This window comes from Anomaloglossus baeobatrachus, chromosome 4 (genome assembly GCF_048569485.1).
Source record: "Anomaloglossus baeobatrachus isolate aAnoBae1 chromosome 4, aAnoBae1.hap1, whole genome shotgun sequence".
NCBI lineage: Eukaryota > Metazoa > Chordata > Amphibia > Anura > Aromobatidae > Anomaloglossus > Anomaloglossus baeobatrachus.
Genome location: NC_134356.1, coordinates 571,808,322 through 571,827,887, shown reverse-complemented (window position 1 = coordinate 571,827,887; position 19,566 = coordinate 571,808,322). Strand labels below are relative to the sequence as shown.

The window sequence follows — 19,566 nt, the reverse complement described above, 5'->3', positions numbered from 1 at the left end:
ATTATAAAGCGTTAATGTTATCCTCCCGGCCCGGGCTCTTATATACAGCATGTTAGAATACTATATATAAGAGCCCGGTGGTGGTGGCCGCAGCTTATAGGCCAAAAAAGTGGTGACAGGTTCCCTTTAACACTAGAACTACTGAGGTAGTCATTTTACTACTTTGCACCATGTATTTCTATATATGTGTCACGAGTCCAGTAGTTTTAGTGTTAAGGGTACATTCCCTAGCAAAAAAAAACAAAAACCTAAAAAACATATTGGTCCTATTTTCATCCAGAGAACTGGATGTTTTTTCTTGTCATTTATCCTTCTGCTGTTCATATACAATCAGTTTTTTTTCTGACCAGCCATCGTTCATTTACAGGCTGATTTGACACTAGGATGGTCAGTATGGCATCAGATTTTTTTTCTTGCACTCAGATGAATAAGGAAGTCTGATTAATGAGTCGATTTGCAGCATGCTGTTTTTTTTCCACAGGCTAAATCCAGCTAAGACCACAGATCTACACTGCCTCAATGCAAAAAATGAGAGTGCAATGCCGTTTTTGTTTTTTTTCTCATATTGCACTCGATGGCGTGTGAGTTCACCAATACATTTCTTCTTTCCTCATCTCCACAGAGCATTTGGGTATAAATTATTTACAGGCCGGATAATTATACCATCCTTCCATCACTTGATTGTCCTTTCCATCCGGTTACGGAGTGCGCTCACTGTGTCCCTTTAAATGAGCCTTGCTCTATATGATGTGGAGGGTTTGTAGCAGGAAGTAATTAGGATCACTGTACACACATCACTTTAGGGGGAATTGGAGCAATAAAATGGCTGTGGTTTACAGTACAAACACTTCTTGCTGATTGCACATCATGGTCATTTGCTGTAAAAGTTTTTTGGAAAGTTCTTTGTTCCTAGAATGAATAGGATGTGAAGGGATCTTACTAAGTGCCACAAAACAGTTAATAGAATGGGATATGGCGCCCATGCTGGCAGCCCGCCTCACCGAAAACTACAACACTTAATTCACCATCGGCCACAGACGTAACTCTAGCCCCCATCAACAACAAGGATTTCAATAGGCCGAGCACAGTTGCCAAGTGAGAGGCGTGAGGAGGGGGAGGGGAGGCTGGGAGAGAAAGGGAGGCCAATAATCGGAAAGGAAGAGGGAGACTTACATGGAGCTGCTGATTTGCTGGACTTGTTGTGGTGTTAATGCAAATGCAAAGCATGTTTCTTGAAATCGCTGGTTGTTATCAGAGGCTGCAGAGACAAGGACAGGACATTAGAATCAGGATCTTATCAAAAAGCATTAGATTCAACCAGAATGTTACTCCTAAATGACAAATAACATTGTGCACAGAGGACGGCAGGGGCAGCGGATCATTACTGCAGCCGCCAGGATCTATAGGGGGAGACCAGCCCTGACCCATCAAGCTCACATCTAGAAATGACACTGTTTAGTACCCTTTACATGCAACGAAAACTTTACTCCATTCCAGGTCTTCAAATCCGCCTTCAGGTTATTAAGAGTCAGAAATAATGTTCAGCAAGAAACCAGGACTGTGCAGAGGAGGAAGAAGCGGCACAGCCGGCACTGTACAGGGGAGGGTCACACCCTGCTGGCCAGGACCAAGACCTTCCTGGTGGGACATGGGGGGCTTGGAACACAGGACACCTGCTCATTTATGGTTGTCCCTACTGGGGAGTATTACATTAACGGCTATTCATTGTGCAGCACGTAAAACATTTCTTGTGTATCAGCAACTTTATACCGCACAGTCAGGGATCTCAGGAGCTGGGCCCACAGTGACCCCCTGACCGGCAGGGAAGGCCACATATCGAAAATAGATTATTTATAACTTATAATATATATTACACACAGGTTAATGCGCACATATAATTAATAAAATAGATAGAGAGATTATACATACACATACATACATACATTATATATATATATATATATATATATATATATATATATATATATATATATATATATACATACACACACACACACACACACACACACACACACACACATATATATATACATACACACACACATACATATATACATACATACATAAATACATACATACATACATACATAGAGATATATCTCAAAGCATATATAGTATAACTCCAAGCTGATGCAAATATTACATTTATAGACTTCTAAAAGGTTTTTAAATTATTTTTTACCATAAATATCAGCTCCCCAATCAGCGGTTTACATCAGACCTTAGCGGTGAGGGCCAACACTGGATCAGTTGTGATTCCCACTGCAAATCTTCATCACAATCTTGGTCAGAAGCGCAACATTATGATCTTGGTGAATCCACAATAGACTCACACACCAGGTTTTTGTTTTTAAGACGTGCTGTTATTTTTACAGGTAGATAATGAATACGCCTTCTGTCTTTTTAGCAGAACCACTGTCTGCAGGTGCAAACAAACAATAAAACGAAGTCCAATATGTATCACTGATCTGTATGGTGGATCCAACTCGCCAACACAAATCAATGACCCCGTGAAGAAGAAATACATATCACCCGATACTGTTTAATGGTTGTGAAAAAGGGTTATAAAAAGTCACATTGACTACAAATAGGTACAATACACTAAAGAAAGGTTAAAACAAAAAAAAATAAATAACCAAAACAATCCCATACAACATGGAAGTTCTTTCACATATTAGAAAAAGAACCGGCCCATGACACTGTACAGCAGCGCGGTGGTTCATTTTCTTGCAGAAATTAAGTCCCAGGTTCCAACCAAACCAGAACCTCTATACACAGCCTCTATGTACATGCATGGCTTTCCTCTGAGTAACATGGGTTCCACCTAGATACCAAAATGATGACCGGTTAAATTCCTGTGTATGAGTAGGTCTACATTATTTTGTGCACCCTACACTAGGGATAAAGACTAAGGATTGTCATCTTTATTTTTAGAACATCTTGACAAAACAACCTAACCAAGCGGAAAACACAATGTAAAAGTATGGTGGACAAGAGACAGGTTGTGGAATATAGAAAACTGCCGACACTGAACACACAAAGCAGACCAGCACAATTATTCAGAATAAATGATCTTGTCCCTAGAAGACAAAGGTAGATTTCCTATCTACGAGCGACGATGGACTTAGTCCTAAGCTAGACGGCATGAAAATCGGAGCGAGTGGAATGCGATAAAACATCACATTCCACTCAGACCAATATTAGCCTGTGTGTCAGCACACATGAGCGATTATTTGCTCAGCCCTAATCGGACCGAGAAAACAATTGCAGCATGCTGCGACTGTAATGCAATCATTGTTTCTCTCGCACCCATTCAAGTGTATGGGGCGAGAGAAAGATCGCGATACACTTGCAGTACACCGGAGTACCACGAATGCAGGGCGAGAATAGCAATAGCCGGCTACGGAGGAAAGAGGGAGAGAAATCCCCCACGCCCCTCCTCAGTGCCGCCCCCCGCAGCTGTGGTCCAATCGCACAATTGGACCTCAGTAACAGTGACACTTGCAAGACACTCAGCTCCCGCTATGCTGCCAGTGTGAGCCGAGTGTCATGCGAGGATCGCATTAGTCCCCCGTGTGGCCCCGGCCTGATGTCCATCCATGTCTTTTTATGTTGTGGACCTGTTAAATCCCATCATGTCAGGACAATATTGTGAACGGTCTCCGTACCAATACTAATATACACGATGATTACTCCTTAACCCTTTCCAACTTCGCAGAAGGCAAAGTTTCAATGGCACCAAAATGCCATCAGAGATCCTGCACGGTTGAAAAGTCACAATTTTCAATAATTCCCCCAAAAAACAAACCCCAACACCATTATACCTTGATTTAAAACGAAAAGACTGCTGGCTTGAGATGTGCCATAATAAGAGGTACACATTGTACAGTCGGCACACCTTTGGAATGAGTGAGCAGAAATAGATCTAGGCCAAGTCAGAGATGTTTGATGATTTATGCCAGTTCTATGGCTTAAATTATAGCCACACACCTCAGTAAACGCTGTTCCCTTTTTAGGAAAAGAAAAAAAAAAAATCCTATACAAGACTAGTAAAACCTCTGCTGAAAAGGTGACTTACACAAAAATTTGCTACCCTGGACAAGTATCTCAAGGGGCCATATCCTATAGGCACTTTATCCTCCCTTAGAAGCAATCCGCAGAACGTGTAGACCCCAAGACCCCTAAATATACGGCTTCTTGCTCGTGCCTCATGCCCTGCACTCTCAGGTATTAGGAAATCTGAGCCTCAGGCATCCAGATCCACAAAGAATCTTAAGATGGGCACCGGCCAAGAATTTTTAATTTCCATGGTGACCAACCAAATGCCATTAGCACAGTGTTGTCGTCCTGTCCTTGCAGAATTGTGCTGCAGGATTTTCTGTATTATGTTAACCCCTTAGTGACGGAGCTAATTTTCACCTTAATGACCAGACCAAATTTTGCAATTCTGACCAGTGTCACTTCATGAGGTTATAACTCTGGAACGCTTCAACGGATCCTGGTGATTTTGAGACTGTTTTTTCGTCACATATTGGACTTCATGTTAGTACCAAATTTAGGACAATATTTTTTGCGTTTACTTATGAAAAAAATTGAATTTTGGCAAAAATTTAGAAAATTTAGCAATTTTCAACTTTTGAATTTTTATACCGTTAAACCAGAGATTTCTGTGACACAAAATAGTTAATAAATAACATTTCCCACTTATCTACTTTACATCAGCAGAATTTTGGAAACAACATTTTTTTTTGTTAGGAAGTTAGAGGGGTTCAAAGTTTATCAGCGATTTCTCATTTTTACATCAAAATTTATAAAAACCATTTTTTTAGGGACCACCTCATATTTGAAGTGACTTTGAAGGGCCTAGATGACAGAAAATACCCAAAAGTGACACCATTCTAAAAACTGCACCCCCCAAAGTACTCAACACCACATTCAAGAAGTTTATTAACCCTTCAGGTGCTTCACATGAACAAAAGCAATGTGGAATGAAAAAAAAGCAAAAATTAAATTTTACCTAAAAATGTTGCTCTAACCCAAATTTATTCACTTTTAGAAGAAATAACAACAAAATGGACCCCAAAACTTGTTCCCCACTTTCTTATGAACGCACCAATACCCCACATGTGGTCAGAAACCTCTGTTTGGACAAATGGGAGGGCTCGGAACAGAAGGAGCAATATTTGAATTTTGGAAAGCAAATTTGGCTGAAATAGATTGCGGGCACCATGTTGCATTTACAGGTCCGCTAAGGTACCTAAACAGAAGAAACCCCTCACAAGTGACGCCATTTTGGAAACTAGACCCCTCAAGGCTTCTATCTAGGGGTATAGTGAGCATTTTGGATCCACAGGTACTTCACAGATTTTGTTAACGTTACGTTGTCATATTGAAAATTTTAATAATTTTCTCAAAAATGTTGCTTTAGCATCAATTTTCTTACTTTGTCAAGAGGTAATTCCAAAAATTTGACCAAGGTTTGTTACCCACTTTTTTATGAGCGCGGTGATACCTCACATGTGGCCTGAAACCTTTGTTTGGACAAATGGGAGGGCTTGGAACGAAAGGAACAATATTTGAATTTTGTAAAAGGAAATTTGGCTGAAAAAGATTGCGGTCACCATGTTGCATTTGGAGGACCCCTAAGGTACCTAAACAGCAGAAACCCCGCACAAGTGACCCCATTTCGGAAAATAGACCCCACAAGGAATTTATCTAGATGTTTGGTGAGTACCCTGAACCCCCAGGTGCTTCACAGAATTTTATAACGTTGAGCCATGAAAATAAAAAAATAAAATTTTACCACAAAATTGTTACTTCAACCAGGTAGCTTTTTTTTTTTACAAGAGTAAAAGGAAAAAATTCAGCATAACATTTATTGTGCAATTTCTCCTGAGTTTGGCGATACCTTATATGTGGTGGAAATCAACTGTTTGGGCACACGGCAGGGCTCGGAAGTGAAGGAGTGCCATTTGACTACAAAATTGTCTGGAATCAATAGCGGACGCCATGTTGCATTTGGAGAGCCCCTGAGGTGCCTAAACAGTGAAGCTCCCCAACATGTGGCCCCATTTTGGAAAATAGACCCCTGAAGGAATTTATCTAGATGTTTGGCGAGTACCCTGAACCCCCAGGTGCTTCACTGAAGTTTATAATGTTGAGCTGTGAAAATAAAAAAAATACATTTTTACCACAAAATTGTTACTTCAACCAGGTAGCTTTTTTTTACAAGTGTAAAAGGAAAAAATTCAGCATAAGATTTATTGTGCAATTTCTCTATGCTGGTACCTTATGTGTGATGAAAATCAACTGTTTGGGTGCAGAGCAGGGCTTGGAAGGGAAGGAGCGCCATTTGACTGCACAATTAGCTGGAATCATTAGCAGACGCTAAAGCTGGGTTCACACTAAGCGACAGCGACGTCGCTGTTACGTCACCATTTTCGGTGACGTAACAGCGACCTTGTAAGTCGCTGTTATGATCGCTGCTTAGCTGTCAAACACAGCAGAAGCAGCGATCATAACGTCACTGTGCTACATGTTCAGAGAGCAGGGAGCCGCGCTTAGCGCTGGCTCCTTGCTCTCCTACAGTACACATCGGGTTAATTAACCCGATGTGTGCTGCAGCTACATGTCACAGTGCAGAGAGCAAGGAGCCGCGCGCACTGCTTAGCGCTGGCTCCTTGCTCTCCTTGCTACAGTATACATCGGGTTAATTACCCGATGCGTACTGCAGCCACATGTGCACAGTGCAGGAGCCGGCACTGGCAGCAAGAGCGGAGGCTGGTAACCAGCGTAAACATCGGGTAACTAGGGAAAGGTCTTCCCTTGGTTACCCGATGTTTACGCTGGTTACAGCTTACCGCAGCTGCCAGTGCCGGCTCCTGATCGCTTCATTTCGTCGCTCTCTCGCTGTCACACACAGCGATGTGTGTGTCACAGCGGGAGAGTGACGACCAAAAAATGAAGCTGGACATTCAGCAACGACCGGCGACCTCACAACAGGGGCCAGGTCGTTGCTGGATGTCACACACAGCGACAGCGACGGGACGTCGCTGCAACGTCACAGAAAATGGTGACGTAGCAGCGACGTCGTTGTCGTCGTCGTTATGTGTGACACCAGCTTAAGTTGCATTTGGAAAGCCCCTAAGGTGCCTAAACAGTGGAGGTCCCCCACAAGTGACCCCATTCTGGAAACAAGACACCTCAAGGCTTTTATCTAGGTGTATAGTGAGCAGTTTGAATCCAAGAGTACTTCACAGAATTTAATAAGCTTAGGTTGCCATATTGAAAATTTTCATTTTTTTCACAAAAATGTTGCTTCAGCATCAAATTTGTTACTTTTTCAAGAGGCACCAACAAACCGTGGACCCAACAGTTTATCCAATGTCTTATGAGCACAGGGATACCCCACATGTGGCCAAAAACCTCTGTTTGGATAAATGGGAGGGCTTGGAATGGAAGGAGCACCATTTGAATTCTGGAAAAGTTTAAATAATTTGCGGGCACCATGTCACATTTGCAGGGCCCCTTGGATACCTATACATTAGAAACCCCCACAAGTGACTCCATTTTGGAAACTGGATTTTATTCAGGAGTATAGTAAGCATTTTGAATCCACAGGTACTTCACAAAAATGTTGCTGTAGCAACAAATTTCTCACTTTTAGGCTATGTGGCCATGATCCAGCGACACGGCGTCTAGTATACAGTGTCAGCCTTCCTGCAGAGATGTGAGTTGTCCACGGGAGAACGCAGCTGCCCATGCCCAGGATTTGGGTTCAGGCTGCTGTGGACTTTAGCTCTATTCTACCTGCAGAGAACACTCTTGTCTCTGCAGCATAAATTGACATGCTGAGGCTCGGGAAGCTGCACCACAGGTCAGTGTATGCTGCGGAGCAGAGAAGCACAGAGGGCACGGGATTTCTAAAAATCCTTTCACTGTGCTTCTACTGCACAACACAGCGTTATGGACGCAGGGAAAACACTCTGCACCCAAAACGCTGCAAACCCCGATTGTTGGCGCATAGCCTAAAATGCTACAATGGATAAATGGCTAGATGTCAAACAATTATAACGTCCCACCCCCTGCATATTCTAAGCTGGCGCCCTTTAGTGCCTTTCATGTGACACTAATGGGTGCCTAGCCTTGTATTTAGCCCCCCCAAAAAATTAATAATTAAAATAAACAACGTGGGGTCCCCCCTATTTTTGATAGCCAGCTAGGGTAAAGCAGACAGCTGTAGCCTGCAAACCACAGCTGACTGCTTCACCTTGGCTGGTGATCAATTTGGAGGGCTCCCCAGGCGTTTTTTTAAAAAGCAAAAAAAACAAAAACGTGGGGTCCCCCCCAAATTGGATCACCAGCCAAGGTGAAGCGGACAGCTGGGGTCTGGTATTCTCAGGGCGGGAAGAGCCATGGTTATTGGACTCTTCCCAGCCTAAAAATAGCAGGCCGCAGCCGCCCCAGAAGTGGCGCATCCATTAGATGCGCCAATCCTGGCGCTTCGCCCCAGCTCATCCCGCGCCCTGGTGCGATGGCAAACGGGGTAATATACGGGGTTGATACCAGCTGCAATGTCACCTGGCATCAAGCCCTGGGGTTAGTGATGTCACGGCATCTAAACAGATACCGTGACATCACTAACCCAGTCAGTAATAGAAAAAAATAAAGACAAAAAAAAATTTATTTGAAAAAACACTCCCCGAAACATTCCTTTTTCACCAATTTATTGAAAATAAACAAATTCCAGTCGCTGTAATCCATTTTGGAGGTCCCACGCTGACTCTGGACCTTCTAAAATATGGGGGCACATTCAGGGAACGTATCCCCCATTTTCTGGAAGAGCAAGCTCTCCATGAGCAGTGTGGGTACAGTAATCTGAGAATACTGCACTCACACTGCCCCGGTCCAACCTAGGGCAGAGTGACCTGCAGTAACCTCATTCCAGAATATGAGGGGCACGCTCACAGAACGTACCCCCCATTTTCTAGAACAGCAGGCTCTCCATGTGAGGAGTGTGGCTGCAGATTACTGCACTCACTCTCCCCCGGTCCACAGTACAGCAGCATGTGCAGCAGCGAGGTCAGCGTCCCTGCTTGCAAGGATCCAGCTGACCGTCGCTGTGTGCACATGCGCCGCCAGCTTTCCAGAAGGAGGCGGCGTGATCGCGGGGACGGAGCAGAAGCCAGTTAACGGGGAAGACCGGGGGCTGACGCGGGGTGACGGCGGGAGACCTAGCGGGACCTGGGGACAACTTTTCTGTCGCATGTGGTGTCACATGCGGAAGAAAGAGCAGGATGAATGCGGCCGCGCGCTACTGTGCGCTGCGCGCAGCTATCTTGCATGCTCCGGAGGGGGGAAGGGGGCGGCTCTGGAGAACCGGAGGGCTCTGGTGTACCGGAGGAGGGGTCAGGGGGAGGACATTTCCCTGCGATCTGAAATGTTTTATCATTTCAGATCGGAGGGAAATGAATGCAGAGCCGGCGGCAGTTTTCGGCGCCATCCTGAATGATCCGGAGGGGGGCTCCGGGGGACCAAGAGAGCTCCGGTGTCCCGGTGGAGGGCTCAGGGGTAAGACATTTCCCTCCGATCTGAAATGTTTGATCATTTCAGATCGGAGGGAAATGAATGCAGAGCCGGCGTCGGCGCCATTTTGGACGTTCCGGAGGGGGTGGGGGTGGTGGGGGTTGATTTCTCCGGTACTGGGGGATTTGGGGGCACTAGGGGCTTATATTTCTTTCTCAACAGACATGTTTGATCATGTCAGATGAGAAAGAAATCAGTATTATTTGCCATTTTTTTTTTTTATGTGTACGTCGGTATACGGTGTATACCGGCGATCACATTATCGGGGTCCAAAAAAAAACACCCCGATTCATAATCTTGGGGGTCTCACCTCCAGTAGCTGAAACCCTCGAGATTTTCCGTCACTGGGGGGCGCTACAAGCTTTTTCCGGCCTGACGTCTCAAGACGTCGGAACAGAATAAGTACCCTGTTTTTCCGACGTCTTGAGACGTTAGGCCGTCGCTATGGGGTTAAATCTAAACCTTGCTGTCTATATCACCGGGAATTTACCAAATACACACCTGAAGACAAGAGAAGGACATCAGGACAAGCTACAGGGCCAATCTAATGGGAACGCTTTAATATACAGATGAAAACAAACATTTACATACATCTATAAAGACACAATCAGAATAAACCTTTCCTGTTTTAGGTCTATCAGGGACCAAAATGTTTAATTACTTTCTGAAAAGTCAAAAGTTTACATACACTAAGTACTATGCCTTTAACCCTTTCATGACCGGCTGATTTTACGTTTTCTGGCGTTTTTTTTGCCATTCTTCCGAGAGACGTACCTTTTTTTATTTTTCATTCAATATGGTCATGTGAGGGCTCATTTTTTGCGGAACGAGCTGTACTTTTAAATGAAACATTTCCAAATGCGGAAAAATTGCAAAAAAAAAATAAAAATGCGATAGCGCTATTTTTTTTTTTAGATATTTTATTCACAGTGTTCACTATATGGTAAAACTGATGTGTCGTTGTGATGCCTGAGGACGGTGCGAGTTTGTTGACACCCAACATGTATAGTTTTACTTTTATCCAAGGGGTTACAAAAAAATCTGACGTTTGTCTGAAAAAAATGGCACACGTTTTACGCCATATTCCGTGACCCTGATGTAAGCAAAAACAGGGTGCAAAGCCTAGAATTGTATCAAAAATGGATGAAACATCCTGCATGAAAAAGAAACACGTGAAAAAGGGAGGAAAAGCTCATGCATAATGGACACGCACACCAAAAGTGTAGACAGAATATATCACAATTTATGTTGCTCCATAGGTCACATAATCCATACTGTGGGTGCAGAAGGCTGCTGCTTTGGGATATGTAATTATACCGGTTTGTTTTTGAAATGTGGTTGTATACTCTATATTGCCTGTTCTGATACCAATTGCTCTGGCAATAGCCAGTAACAACTTATGACATTCACTATATTGGGTTTATTGTTCAAACAGTGGGGTCCTTTTTATTACCACAGAATTTGTCTATTGATCAATACCATATTACTGGTTTTCAGGATATCTTTGAGGGCGTCATAGGCCATGAGTTTCTGATTTTAAGTGATTTTAATTGTATATGGTGTGTTTTTGGATCTAATAAAATTGTTATCTATTGAGCTAAATTGTGATATATTCCGTGACCCGTAGCGTTCTCATTTTTTGGGATCTATGACTCAGCGATTGCCTATTTTTTTGGGTCTCGAGCTGACGTTTTTAACAGTATCACCATTGCGCAGTTGCTACATTTTGATTGCTTGTTATTGCATTTAGCGCAAAATTTGTGGCGACCAAAAAGCGTAATTTTTGGCGTTTGGAATTTTTTTGCCGGTACGCCATTTACCGATCAGATTAATAGATTTTATATTTTGATAGATCGGGCGTTTCTGAACGCGCCGATACAAAATGTGTAATTTTTTTTTAACCCTTAAATTTTCAATGGGGCGAAAGGGGGGTTATTTGAACTTAGGTTTTTGTTTTATTTTTTTTTTTTTTTTTTTTTATTTTACTAGTCCCCCTAGGGGACTATATAGATCAGCAGTCTGATTGCTCTGCCATATCTGCTGATCACAGCTACACAGCTGTGAACAGCAGATATGCTCATTTCGTGTCTCACCCAGCTCTCGGCCGTGTGAAGCAGGAAGTCATGTGAGCTACAGGAGTCATCACATGACTGTGCTACCATGGCAACCACCGGAAGTCACGTGATCACATCACGAGAATTCCGGTATCGGCAGTGAGTAAAAGTTTACCGTTGTCACCATTATAATGGCACTGTCACATATAGACTGCGCCATTTAAGGGGTTAAAAAACACAGGCGGATAACGATTCCGCTCGTGCCAGCAGGCACACGTCAGCTGTAAAAACCAGCTGATATGTGCACCGATCGCTGCAAGCTGCTTGCAGTAACAATATGACCGCTAGGACGCAAGATTACTGTCCGCAGTCGTTAAGGGGTTAAACAATATGGGACCCCCATATGATGAGGTCATGTCTTTGGATGGTTCTGGTTTATTGGAAACATCCAAGTAAGGCTGCTTTCACACATCAGTTTTTTGCCATCAGGCACAATCCGGCAAAAACATGAAAAAACGGATCCGGCGTCTGTTGCCTCTGGATCAGTTTTTTCCCCCATAGACTTTCATTAGAGCCGGATTGTGCCTGATGGCCTTGCGATTCATCCGCAAAATTTACTTGTCCGGCGGCCGGATGAAACGTTAAAGTGAACGTTTGTGGCGCCGGATCCGTCACCGTACGGCGTGTTTTATAATGGAAGCCTATGGATGCCGGATCCAGCAAAAACGGATCCGGCCGCCGGATCAGTTTTCTTTTTAACTGAGCATGCTCAGTATCACACCGGATCTGTAAAAAAACTGAAGGAACTGATGGAAAAAACTGATACAACTGATCCGTTTTTTTCACCGGATCCGTCACATTAGTTTTTTCGCCGGATCGTGCCGGATGCCAAAAAACTGATGTGTGAAAGGAGCCTTAGAGACACCTGTGGCTGCATTTTAAAGGGAACCTATTAACAGATTTGGCCCCTATAACCTGCGGCAACCACCAGTGAGTCGTTATATACAGCATTCTAGAACACTGTATATAAGAGGCCAGGCCACTGCGTAGAAGGTAAAGAACACTTCTATAATACTCACCTGGGGGCGGTCTGACAGGTGTCGCTGCACTCGGTCCGGCGCCTCCTCTCTGCTGCAATCTCCATCCTCCTATCCAGCCTAGGCCGGCATTGCAGGCCTCCACAGATGCACTTTGAGCTGCGCTGCTGAGGGCAGATCAAAGTACTGTAATACGCAGGTGCAAGGAAAGGATAAAGACCGCCTGCACATGCGCACTACAATACTTTGATCTGCCCTGAGCCAGGCAGATCAAAGTGCGCCTGCGCATGACCTCAATGGCGGCGAGTGTGGATGACGTGGGACGTGGCATGCTCATGAGCCTCAGAAGGAGGAGGACTGAGATCGCTGAAGAGGAGCTAGACTGGAGAGCAACGACACCCATCGGACCGCCCGCCGAGTATTATAAAAGTGTTTTATTATGTTCTACAAAGTGGCCTGGGCTCTTATATACAGTGTTCACTGATGGTGGCCGCAGCTCATAACAGAAAAACCTGGAGACAGGTTCCCTTTAACCCCTTCATGACCATGGACGGATATATCCATCATGGAGTGTGTCCCGTTAAGCCCCGCCCCCTGCCGCGGGCAGGCGGCGTGGATCGGAACACATATCAGCCGTTTTCAACAGCTAACATGTGTGCCTACATGTTACGAGTGGAATCGCATTCCACCCGTAACATTAACCCCTTACATCTCGCTGCCAAAGTCTGGCAGGGAGATGTATATACGTGCGGTGAAGATTTTTACTTACCGCCGCCCCCACCGGAAGTCACGTGACTTTCGGTGGTTGCTATCGTAGCACAGGGTCATGCGATGACGTTTCACTTTCGTTTTCCCTCGGCCCGGAGCAGAGGGAAACAGGAAGTGACTGTATCTGCTGTTTACAGCTGTATAGCGGTGATCAGCAGATAGATAAGAGCGATCGGATTGCTGATCACTATAGCCCCCTAGGGGGACTAGTAAAAAAAAAAAAAGTTTTAAAAAATAAAAAAAAAAAAAAAATAAAAAAAACCTAAAACAAAATTCAAATCACCCCCCTTTCCCCCCCCCCCATTGAAAATTAAAGGGTTAAAAAAATAAATATATATACACATATTTGGTATCACTGCGTTCAGAAATGCCCGATCAAAATATAAAATCAATTAATCTGATTGGTAAACGGCGTAGTTGCAAAAAAAACTCCAAACGCCAAAATTACGTTTTTTTTGTCGCCGCAAGTTTTACGCAAAATGCAATAACAGGTGATCAAAACGTAGCATCTGTGCAAAAATGGTACCATTAGAAACATCAGCTCGAGACGCAAAAAATAACCATCACTGAGCTATAGATCCCAAAAAATGAGAACTCTACGGGTTTCGGAAAATGGCGCAAAACGTACGCCACTTTTATTGGACAAGCTTGTGAATTTTTTTTTAACCCCTTAGATACAAGTAAACCTATACATGTTTGGTGTCTACAAACTCGCACCGACCTCAGGCATCATACCCACACATCAGTTTTACCATATAGTGAACACCGTGAATAAAACATCCCAAAAACTATTGTGCCATCACACATTTTTCAGTTTTTCCACACTTGGAATTTTTTTTGCTGTTTTTCAGTACACTTTATGGTAAAACTTATGGTTTTATTTAAAAGTACAACTTGTCGCGCAAAAAACAAGCCCTCATATGGCAAGATTGACGGAAAAATAAAAAAAGTTACAGCTCTCGGAAGAAAGGGAGCAAAAACGCAAAAATGGAAAGTGCCCCGGGGCTGAAGGGGTTAATGCACACCTGAAACCCACTGCTTCTTTGTGTACCATCATGGGAAAGTCAAAAGAAATTAACCAAGAGCTCAGGAGGAGAATTGTGGACTTGCACAAGTCTGACTCATCGTTCGGTGCAATTTGTAGCTAAGGCTGCTTTCACACTACGTTTTTTTAACATGCGTCAGGAACGTTTTTTTGCTGCAAAAGCGGATCCTGCTTTTACAGCAAAAAACGCATGCTAACGCATCTGTTATTTTGCAGGATCCGGTCACTGGATGTTTAGGGGCGGGCATTGGAGTCATGTGATCGGGGGTGAGGGTAACTAAACGTGCCAGACTGGGAGCCGGCTTCTGACAGCTGCAGACGCTCGTAACAAGGTAAACATCGGGCTTGGATACCCGATATTTATCTTGGTTACGAGTGTCTGCAGCTGCTAGGAGCAGGGCTGCCTGCACACGTAACCAACGTAAACATCGGGTAACTAAGAGAAGTGGTTACCCGATATTTACCTTGGTTACGAGTGTCCGCAGCTCTCAGGTGGCAGAGAGAGGGAGGAGAGGAAGGGGGAAAGACAGAGATAGAGGGTGAGGGAGGGAGGAGGAGAGAGAGACAGATCACGCGAGACTGGTTCTGGGCATGCTCAGTACAAAAGCAGGATCCTGTTACAACGCAACTCAACGCATTCTGCTAGGCAGGATCCAGCGCTCATTGAAATGCATTGCAGCTCGCGGCGCAATGTGAAGGATCCTGTGAGATGCGTTATTTTGACAAAGGTAAAAAACGCTACAAGTAGCGTTTTTGAAACATGTTAAAATAACGCAAAAGTACGGATCCTGTGTCTAACGCACGCAAACGCATGCGAACGCAGGTGGACGCGAGTCCATTGCAAATGCATTGAAGTGAAAACGCATTTGCACTGGATCCGTTTTTCCGCTAAAAAAATGTTATGGACGGATGTTAAATAAACGTAGTGTGAAACCAGCCTAAGGCTGCTTTCACACTACGTTTTTTTAACATGCGTCATGAACGTTTTTTTGCTGCAAAAGCGGATCCTGTGTTTGTAAAGAAAGACGCATGCAAACGCATGTGTTATTTTGCAGGATCCTGTCACTTTAAGTTTATGGGCAGGCATTGGAGTCATGTGATCGGGAGTGAGGGGAACTGAACATGAAAGACTGGGAGACGACATCTGACAGCTGCAGAGGCTCGTAACCAAGGTAAACATCGGGTAACTTGCTGGGATAACCGATATTTACCTTGGTTATGAGCGTCTGCAGCTGCTAGGAGCCGGCTGCCTGCTCACATAACCAAGATAAACATCGGGTAACTAAGACCGCGGTTACCCGATGTTTACCTTGGTTACGAGCGTCCTCCGCTCTCAGGCGGGGGGGGAGAGGTGGAGAGAGAGAGACTGATCACGTGAGGCTGGTTTCTGGGCATGCTCAGTAGAGCAAGCAGGATCCTGTCTATCAGCATGCCAGCGTTCACATGCTGTTTAGTCAGGATCCAGCAATTTGCAGTATTTGGACGCAGCTCAAAAAACGCTACAAGTAGTGTTTTTGAAAAAGGTTAAACTGCAAGTCGCTGGATCCTCACTATAATGCACGCAAACGCAGGTGAACGCATGTTGACGCGAGTCCATTGCAAATGCATTGAAATGAAAACGCATTTGCACTGGATCAGTTTTTGCGTTAAAAAAAAACGTTCATGACGCATGTTAAAAAAAGGTAGTGTGAAAGCAGCCTTACTGAAGGAACCTCGTTCATCTGTACAATTATACATAAGTACACACAAGATTGAAAGGTGCGAGCAAAGCGACCTACAAACATGGCTCAGTTACACCAGTTCTGTTAGTAGGAATGGGCCCAAATTCCTACAAACTATTGTGAGAAGCTTGTGGAAAGATATCCAAAATGTTTGGACCCAAGTCTTACAGTTTAAAGGGCAATGTTACCAAATAGTAATGAGTGGATGGAAACCTTACTAGGCAGACTGTAATAAAATGTCTTAAAACTTTCGCGCTCTCTCTCTCATTATTTTGGAATTTGGCAAATATAAATAATTTTGGTTCCTAATTGACCTAAAACGGGAAAGGTTTATTCTAATTTCATGTCTGATAGTGAGAAAAACATGCAGATGTGTCTTTAAATACATTATCTATAAACTTCTGGTTTCAACTGTATATGATGTGGAAGTTCTTCTAACATGGAAGAAACTAGAAAACGGGCCGATCTGCAGCGGCTGTACATACAGTGGAACAGCGCACATTGCTTGCGGTTACATCCTGCCACAGGAGGCACTAACTGCTGGTATTTGGGGGGTGCTGAACCCTCTCTCTTTGATTTTCAGATAGTCTATCTAAAATGACACATCAACAGTTTTACATGCCCGGAAAACCTTTTAGGCTCTGTGCGCACTAGAAAAGTGATTTTTCTCAAGAAAATTTCTTGAGAAACTTCTGGGAGTTAAAGATTACAGCGGTTTTGCCACAGGTTGGTCCCTGCGGTTTTTTATAAATAAAGCATTAAAAAAAAAAAAAGGTAATTTCTTTCTGCTATAGATGAAGAAATAGATAATAGATATATAGATAGATAGAAGGATAGATAAATAGATAATGGATAGATAGATATATAGATAATGGATAGATAGATAGAGGACAGATCAATCAATAGAGTCCCTGTGAGCACACGCTGCAGTTCTCCCGAGCGGTAGTGTGTTTACATTACCGACCGTGGGAAATGACCTGTAATTACCTCTCTGTAGTCTCGTTACGAGGCTGCATTGAGTATGTGTCAGTCGCGGCTGGATCAGCCTGCAAGCATCGTGGGACCTGCGTGGATTACGCCGGAACTGTGTGTTAAGGGGGGTTAATAAAGGGGTGAAAGAGGGGCTTTTTGTCTTTTATATAAAATAAAGGATTTTTCGGTGTGTGTGTTTATTAACTTTACTTACGGGTAAATCATGAAAGCTGTCTCATAGACGCTGCCATGATTGAGCAGGGACTTAAATGGCAGCGATCCGCCGCCATTAACTCCTTATATTACCGTGATTGCCACCGCATCACGGCATCTGGAAGAGCCGGGGACACTCCGGGACTGCCGCATAATGGAAGCGACAGTCCCGGGGCAGCTGCGGGCTGATATTCTCGGCTGCGGGAGGGGGGGGGGGGGCATTAACTCTGCCTCTCGCCCTCCCCAGCTTGAGAATACCGGGCCGCCGTTGTGTGTTTACCTCAGCTGGAAGGTAAAAATACAGCGGAGCCTGCGTGTTGTTTTTTTTTATATATCCATTTCATTTCTATGTGTATTCTATATGTCTGTGTGTGAGTGTGATGTGTGTGTATTCTATGTCTGATGTGTGTGTTTACTCTCTGCTCCACTTCCTCTTCCTGTTATAATGACATCACTTCCCTGTAAAACGCAGGCAGCGATTAGCATTACCACAGGTAAACCGCGGCTATACCGCACATTTGCTAGCTGCGGTATACCCGCGGTATTTCGCGATTACATTACAGTAAATGGAGTGAAATACCGCAGGTACCTGCGGAAAAGAAGTGACATGCACATTTTCTCAAGAAATTTTCTCAAGAAATTCTGCAGAAAGAATTTTCTTGAGAAAAAAAAAACGCAGCGTGCGCACAACTATTTTTTTCCCATAGGTTTTGCTGGGAAATTTCTGCAGAAAGGTTACAAACGTTTCTCAAGAAATTTATGCAGCAAAACCGCGGGTAAAAACGCAGTGTGCGCACAAGGCCTTAAACTGTAAAAGGCAATCCAAAACTATGGACAATACTTGGGTACAACACAGAAAAAAGCGCTACAGATTTTACACAATTTGTCCACACCATAGACTGGTTTCACTAAAATAATGGCAAGAACTTTTTACATTGCAAAATGAACGCTGCCAGGTAAGTGTTTCTGTGAAATACTCGTGTTTTCTCTGAAAAGTCGCCAAAAGTTTAAAAGGGGAAGACTGGAATAGTTCGGTGCTGACCCCAAACAAACTTCTCCCCTGACTTCTCCGTCCTTCTGATTCATGCTGCCCGATGTTTGGGAAGCATGAATCTGAGTGACAGGCTCCATTGAAATGAGATAGAAGTAACACCCAAAATTTCACCACAAACCCTCAATATCTGAAAACGGTCTACCAATTCTGTGTGTGGATAGGCCAGCACAGCATGGGATGCTGACTTACCAGGTGTCACAGAGAGCAGCAGGAACTTAACTGGAAGAGCAGGAAATAGAGGACATGATTAGTAAATACCAGTGATGAGTGAGCACTACCACACACCTGAGTATGGTAGCCCTCGCTCATCACTAGTAAATACCGTATTTTTCACTTTATAAGACGCACCTTATTATAAGACGCACCCCCAAATTTGGTGAAGGAAAAGAGAATTTTTTTTTAATGTTAAACGGAGTCCATCTTATAATGCCAGTGTCCGTCTAACAAATCATATGGGGTATATGTCCCTCATAGCCCCTCCATCCTAAAATTAGCCCCCTTAATCTGGATATGGCCCCCTTATATTGAATATAGCCCCCTTGTGCTGCCTATGGCCCCCTATGGATTGCACACGTTCCCCTGTGCTGCCTATGGCCACCTATGGATTGCACACATTCCCCTGTGCTGCCTATGGCCCCCTATGGATTGCACACGTTCCCCTGTGCTGCCTATGGCCCCCTATGGATTGCACACGTTCCCCTGTGTTAGATATCGCCCCCATGCTGCTGCCCATAGTAAAAAAAAAAAACCAAAAAAAAAAAAAAAAAAACACCACTCTTTCCTTACCTCCTCCAGCGCGGATCCTGTCTCCCTCCGTGCTTCTGTTTCTCCACTTCCTGGTTCTCGGTGCCGGTCGATCGGCACAGCAGAGTGACTTCATCTCTGCGTGCCTGATCACAGTGGAAGCAGGGACACCAGGGGAGAAACGCTGGAGGGGATAAGTAAAGCTTTTTTTATTTTAGGATGAGCAGCAGCATGGGGGCCATATCTAACACAGGGGGGGGCATGTGCGATCACAGGGGGGCGCAGGCTCATATAATATGCACCGCTGCCCCAGCCAGTCACTGCGGTGCGGTTTCAGCACCACGGTGATGGA

General features: G+C 44.2%; 1 protein-coding gene across 2 annotated transcripts in view; it reads right to left on the bottom strand.

Moving 5' to 3' along the window:
* The window catches only part of PIAS1 (protein inhibitor of activated STAT 1), a 130,999-nt gene that overhangs the window by 40,213 nt on the left and 71,220 nt on the right, over window positions 1–19,566 (bottom strand). For both annotated transcript variants that reach the window (XM_075346070.1, XM_075346071.1), the window contains exon 3: window positions 1,174–1,258. In XM_075346070.1, the coding sequence (XP_075202185.1) occupies window positions 1,174–1,258 (85 nt within the window). The remainder of the gene's footprint in view (window positions 1–1,173; window positions 1,259–19,566) is intronic.